General features: G+C 41.5%; 1 protein-coding gene across 1 annotated transcript in view; it reads left to right on the top strand.

Moving 5' to 3' along the window:
• MEGF10 (multiple EGF like domains 10) overlaps window positions 1–7,244 on the top strand; it is a 193,707-nt gene that overhangs the window by 75,404 nt on the left and 111,059 nt on the right. Inside the window, exon 5 of the mRNA XM_004696586.2 lies at window positions 3,265–3,357. Coding sequence (XP_004696643.2) covers window positions 3,265–3,357 — 93 coding nt within the window. The remainder of the gene's footprint in view (window positions 1–3,264; window positions 3,358–7,244) is intronic.

The raw sequence follows: 7,244 nt of genomic DNA, 5'->3' as shown, positions 1-7,244 counted from the left end.
AAAAAAAAAAGACAAAGACGCGCTTCAAGTTCTGACCTGCTGCATGAATGCTGCATCCACCTGTTTGAGCGCATGCATAGACATAGCAGGGAAAACGGGGCCCTGAGCTTGGCACAAACTGATTTGATCTGGAAGCATACGTCAGCATTGTAGAGAACTAGGGGGCCCAAAGAGTCGCTGCAGAAATTTGCATATTTTTCTCTAACTTGAACGAAAATAGGTAATTATTCAAATTGCATGTTAGGAGGCAGCTGAGAACCTCTTTGGAGAAATCTTACTATGGGTTGAGCTATGGTCCCTGCTCCCAATATGCATCAACATGCCTGAGTGATTGTTGTTATTGCTGTTGTTAGCTACCATTGAGTCCCTTCCAACTCCTGGTGACCCTGTGCACAGTTGAATGAAACATTGCCGGCCCTGCACCACCCTCACAATCGTTCCTGTGCTTGAACTTCTTGCTGCAGTGACCGTGTCAGCCCACCTCTGCCAGGCCTTCCTCTTTCTTGCTGCCCCTCTTGTTTACCAAATATGATGCCCTTCTCCGGGGCCTGGAATCTCCTGACAGCATGTCCACAACATGTAAGACAAATCTCACTATCCCTGCCCCTAAGGAGCACTCTGGCCATACTTTTTCCAGGCCAAATGTGTTTGTCCTTTTGGCAGTCCGTAGTACTTCCAATATCCTTCGTCAACACCTCAATTCAAATGCATCGATTGCTCTTCCAGCTTCCTCATTCACTGTGCAACTTTCACATGCATGTGAGACAATTGAAAATCTGAAGTCTTAAATTAGGAACACCTTAGTCCTCAAAGTAACATCCTTGATTTTCAACACTGTAAAGTGGTCTTGCACAGCAAATTTGCCCAATCCAACTCGTCTTTTGATCTCTCGACTACTTTTCTATGAGCATTGATTGTGGATCCAGGCAAGACAAAGTCTCTGACAACTTTAGTCTCTTGTCCATTCACCATAATGTGACCTCTTGGTCCAGTTGTGAGGCTTTGGGTGCAATACATACTTAAGGCTGTAGTCCTTAATCTTCATCCATAAATCCGTCATGTCCTCCCCACCTGCAGCAAGCACGGTTGTGTCATCTGCACATAGCGGGTTGTCAAAAAGCCTTCCTCCAATCCTGGTGCCGCATCTCTCTTCATGTAATTCAGCTTTTCTGATTATTTGCTCAGCATACAGATTGAATAAGTATGGTGAATAAGTATGATTCTTAGTATTATGTAATTGTCCTTCATTTTGTGATCGCATGTAATTACCCAGTGTTGAAAATTCTAACCTCTCTGCGGTTGTGTGTTGCTGTGATATCACTGGTATTTCAAATGCCAGTCACCCCAAATGAACTGGTTTCAGGAGAGCTTCCAGACAAGAACAGACTGCAAAGAAGGAATAGGCTGTTCACGTCAAAGGAACTAGGCACTAAAAACCCTATGGATAGCCTTGAAATGTTGTCAGATATTGAAGACCTTATGAATATCACTGGTTTCAGCCGAGTTTCCAAACGAAGAACAGACTACGAAAAACGAAGAGGCTGTTCACTTCAGAGAAATTAGGCACTGAAGAGCTTGCAAACGGAAACAACCTTGCCAGACACCATGCCGGGAGATGAGCTCCCCAGACCAGAAAGCACTAAGATATGACGAAAGGTCCTGCACAAGAAGCATAGAGCAGCCGCCCCAATGAGCTCAACCGTAAGAACAGTTCTAAGGACGACACAGGAACAGGCAGTGTTTTCCTCTGATGCATACAGGGTCATCAGGAGCCTAAACCAACGGAAGGTTCCCTAACAACAACGGGATGTTGTTGACAGGATTACAGGCTATTAGGTTAATGAAATAGGACATACTCTACAGAATTAAGTTGTGTCTTTAGTCCATCTCTTTGGATATGTAAAAGAAATTAAACAGAGTAGAGATTAGAAAGAAGAGCTGGGAGCAGAACAAGTCCTTTGGACCCCAGGGTCCCTGTGCTGAGAACCTCCTAAAATACATAGGTGGTGCCTAATAGCCTGTTTTATTTTGATAATAAGTCAAGTTTTAAAAGTTATCCATAAAGCATGGGTTATCTTCTTCAAAATTACACTAGCTTCCGTAGCGTGAATTCTGACTCATAGCAACCTTTATATAGGGCTTCGAAGACTATGAATCTCTACGGAAGCAGATAGCTTTCTTTTCCTCCCTTGCAGCGGATGCTGGGTTTGAATTATGGGCTTTGTGGCCAGCATCCTATACCTAACCCCAGGTCCTCTTAATTCACCCTCAAACAACTTTGGACCCTCTGAAGCCCAAACTCTTCCTTCCCAGTTGTTCTCACAATGTTGTTCTCAATGTCCTGGAGTCGGTTTTGACTCAGCAACCCAATATGACAGATTAGACTTACTTGTGGGGGTCTCTAAGGCTGTCAATCTTTACCGGAGCTGAAAGCCTCTTCTTTCTGCCATGGAGCAGCTGGTGGTTTCAAACTGCTAACCTTGTAGTTAGCACCCCAGTGCCTTAACTTACTGCACTATCAAGGTTCTTCACATTTATTTGCATACCCCAATACTTGAAAGGTTGCGAGGGACTTGAAGTTTGAAGGTGATGTCAGTGGACCCTGCATCATATTTTTATGCCCCTTGCATCTCATCAGACTGTTCGTCCACTCTTATTTGCGATAATGCTGCCTTGCCTTCAAATATAGTATTATCCCCAAGATGTTAGGTGAATGTTAGAGGAATTGAGATTTACAATTTCCCATAGAACTGGATGGCATGAGTTTCTTAGTCTCCTCAAAGTAAAATAGCATGCATTTCTTCTATGTCATTAACGTCTTCACTAAAAAACCTGACAATTGTTTCTGGGGCATGTGCCCGGGTCAAAATCACCTCTTGGTACACTCGGTTGCTCTGGAGTCCTCCGATGTGTTGTTATTTCCATGCGTGCTGCTCCTGAAACGCACAAAGAGGATGTGTTGGATGGACAATATATCTTTTAAACGGATTAGGCAATTTTCCTTGAAATTTCTTTCCTAATGCATCACGAAGTAGAATTAGGCAGTAGAAATCAAGGAATTTCTTTGGTAGTACCAAAATAAGAAGAGGAATTGTTTGGTTACACAGTTGACTAGGATAGGGTTGCAGAATGGACTGAAGAACATCATCAAGCATGCATGTTGTTTTTAAGTGATACTGGAGACGGGGATGTGAAACAGCTGTGTGGTTGAGGGTTTTTCCCTCCTGCCAACTTCCTTTATTTGATTCTTTTTCTCTCTGACAGCCCACTGCACTGATAAATGTGTCCATGGTCGCTGTATTGCTCCAAACACCTGTCAGTGTGAGCCTGGCTGGGGGGGAACCAACTGCTCCAGTGGTAAGTGCCCACCTGCTCTTGTCTGTCTTGGGATAGTTTCTACTGTATGGGCTGCCTTGTCTGCAGATTACCCCGGGCCAAGAGTTTTCCTCTTCATCCCTATACAACACGTGGGGGTAGGTCCTAAATCCAGCTCATTAGCACAGCCCCATTTGCATGTGAACATACAGACCTATTGTCCATTGAGAGTAAAGAAACTTACTTGGAAAGAGCTTGTAAGAATCTGATACTTCTGTGATTATACATGCATTTCCCAGAGGGGGTCCAGAACACCATATCCTGACTTTCAGCAAGACAGTTGTAGTGCATAGCATTTCATTCAACCTGTTTAATTTAACTCAGATACTTTCTTGCGTATTAAAATTCACCGTCTTTTGGCTTTCATTAAGAAGTAAAATTGATATGTTCAATGTTTAACATATCTACTTATCCGAGAATTCTGATAAGCAAGTAATGAGAACCTCCTGGGATAGTTTGGGAGAAATAGACATATTTGTAGTGAATTTTAAAATTGGGTTCTTTTATAACCAAATCAAAATGGTATATAATTTGTCTCCAATATATTAAAATTGTACTCCTAAAATGATGGCATTTTAAAATAGAACCAGGCCACACCTCACATGTAATATTCATTGTTATGAAGAGTCAGTGGACGTTCCATGCAGTACGGTAGCTTTTGTAAATTCCAGGGTTAAAACTTGTCTTCTGACTTCACTCATTGCTACACTTGTTCATTGCATATACCTCCTGTTCCTCTATATTTCCTTTTTTAATTCTTTGCCTTACAAAGTATCAGAGGAAATTGAAGTGTAGTTAAAATGTAACTCATGATATGTCACATTTACAAAAGGAAATAGTGTTTTATATATATAATGAAACACACTTGACATATACATACAATATACATATACATGTACACACACATATCATATATCAGACTCTTGTGCCACTTTTTGAAACTAGCCCGAAAGGACTTTCAGCTTTCTAAATATGTTGATTTCCCCCCCCCCCCAAAGTTGGCTACCTTACATTTGAAATTGAGGCGTTTATGCCGTATCTTGTTAGAAAGGCTTGTTTCAAACTTGTAAAATGAGCTCCTGAACCTGCACCTTCCGGGGAAACCCGGAGGCTCTCTGGGCAAAGAAGATTCCTTATGAAAGACACTTTGTGATTACCCCTCTCATAGTGTGCGTGCGTCTTTCTGTCCCTGTCAGGTTCTTGGTTTCAATGGGTAACTGTCTGGCGGGGGGTGTTGTTTGGCTTCTGTCAGAGATTAGGAGGAGAGTGGGCAGTCTTTTCACATGCCATGCCATTTAGGCAAAATGTTTGGGACGTGGGATTTGGCTCATGTCCATTTTTCTGGCAGACTGACCTCAAATGAGATGTTGCTTTCATTAACTTTTCCAGCTTAAAATTCAGTTGTGCCTGGACGTTTTAAAGAAAAATAACATTATCATTAGTTGGTGGGAAAGGGAAGAGGGGGCTGTATTCCTCATCTGAAAACATAGTTTGTTACTAATCCCAGGGCTTCGGATGCTGCAAAACGCCCTCAGTTGGCACTCATACTTTGTTCCAGAAGGACTGCAGAGTACCTCAAGCTACGCAGTCAGGCTGCCAAGTTTGGTCAAAGCCCAAATCAATCTCGCTTGGGCTTCAAACTCATCAGCACTGATTCAGGCTTTCTGGAAAATAGAACAGTGGTTTGTTTTTAGGGTACTGACTTTAGAATGAACTGTCTGGAATCCTGAGCATGGAAGCTCTTTCAGTCCTTTAAAGTGGTAGTGAGGTAACTTCTCATTTATTGTCTACAATTCAGGGTTTGGCGTCATAATAAGCCCAAACAAATTACCCTGAATAGCTATCTGCAATCGTTAAAGGCGTTTTGAGAAAAACATTCCTGACAATTTTTTAAAGCATGTAAAACCCTTTTATTCTGAGCCAGAAACCGAAATCCCGAGTCTTGTTGCTAGGGATTTGTCTGTGGCAGCTACCCTTGCTAGCAAATTTATCTCTTTGTTTACCATTGGCTACATAATTCTTCAAACAGAATGTGTTCTCAAGCAATAGACTAAGTGACACAGCTAAAACATCCTGAACTCCAAGAGGTTGATTTTTCTATCTCCTTCTCAGTTATTGTGTATGTCGATTTGAAGATCAGAGCCATTAAAAATGATTACTTTGATACTTGGACTAGATCCCTGTATCAGTCATGGTTCAATCAGAAGACACAAACCACAACAATATTTTGGGGTAAGCATTTTATTTTGGAACAATTTTAGATTTTTGCCAAATTCTCCAGAATAGTTCAAAGAGTTTTCACATGCCTCTCACCCAGTTATCTTCTGTGTGCTTCTGATATGCCAGTGCTCTTTGGTCTTTGAGCACTTCCTTACTTTCTAGTGCCACAATGCACTCCAGTCTCATCTTGTACGTTTTCCAAAACCAGTCATAAAACAGCCATTGCTTCAAGGACCCATGCATGTGCTTATTAAAGAATGGTATTTAGGAACCAAAATCTGGATGCTGGGCGTATTCATTGATACTCTAACATATTGCATTTTGAATATCAATCACGTTTAACTATAACAGGAGACTGGAGCTATGAGGAACTAGTTAATAAGTAAAGAAAACTCTAAAGGATAAAGCAATAGTAGATATCAGAAGTAGCCACTATCCTTAATAATGAAACGGAATGCCAGGAGAGGAGGTTTGTCTAGGGCTCACATCCAAGACCCAGCCATGGCTCACTGAGTGCCAGAGAGTTCACGATGATAAAACTCTAGCAGAATTTTATGGAAATCTCTTGAGTTTGCTTGAACTATGAACTATAGGGCACTTTTGGAAAGATGTTCATGGAGAATGTCTCAACAGAGGTATTCAGATACAGACACCTATTGGAGGGTGCCAGGGAAAGTTGCTGACCATTGGGTGGAGCTGGCCGGAGTGTGTGCAGCAGCTGGATGTTAGAAAACCTGTCCATGCAATAGGAGCCTGGCATTGAGAAACCATGTGCACCGTAGGACCCTGCTAGCAAATATCCTACTAGCGGAATAAAAAACTTTTTCCTCCTGCAATAAATAGCTCTCCTGCATCTTCAACTGAAACCACTTAACATTAGGCCATCTGGCAAAGAAAACATATTTAAAGCTTAGATTCATTTTTGCAGAACAGGCAATGAAAAGTAAATTTGGAGCTGGGAGGCACTCACTACCTTGATAACCAGCCCAGTCTACCGTTGTCAACTCAGCTTTCAAATGCATTATTTTATCCCACATTTGACTCCCATAGCCAACAAAAGAGCTCTGTATTTCACCTACCACACTATCCATCATCTAAGTCAAGGTGGTCTGACTTCCCACCATGAAGAGATACAAGCACTCATGGTCATTGCATGCATATTGTGATTATATTACTTTTTCTTCACATCCTATCACAATTCCATAAAACATTCTGCTACCTAAAGACTAAAGTTAATTGCCAACCACTTGCATATAAAATACAATAAGAAGAAAGAAAGAGGGAAATAACGTAAAAAAAATAATCACATGCAAACAAAAGCCGTCTCTTCAGCCTCTATTATGTCTGACATGATTGGAGCACAGTCAATGTTTGTTCCATTTAATCAAAGAGAATCAGCTCCATTATTATGTTATGTGTAGCATACAAAGATATACAATAGCAAAACGACTACAGATCTCATTTCTATAATTGGTCAGTATAACAGCTGTGTATAGCTTCTGTCTTGGGCTACCGGTTCCATACTTCACCCATTGTCAGATAAACCTCAGCTGTTTGGGGCTATTTAGCTGGCGAAATGACTCAGTCCTTTATTCCTGCAGTGTGTGAGCTTTCAGTTTCCAGGTCTTGTTTTTGCTCTCTCTCTCTCT

This window comes from Echinops telfairi, unplaced genomic scaffold (genome assembly GCF_000313985.2).
Source record: "Echinops telfairi isolate 266 unplaced genomic scaffold, ASM31398v2 ScPeMD7_7469;HRSCAF=8507_1, whole genome shotgun sequence".
In the NCBI taxonomy this organism is placed as follows: domain Eukaryota; kingdom Metazoa; phylum Chordata; class Mammalia; order Afrosoricida; family Tenrecidae; genus Echinops; species Echinops telfairi.
The sequence above is the reverse complement of the archived record's forward strand: the minus strand, read 5'-3'. Positions and strand labels throughout refer to the sequence as shown.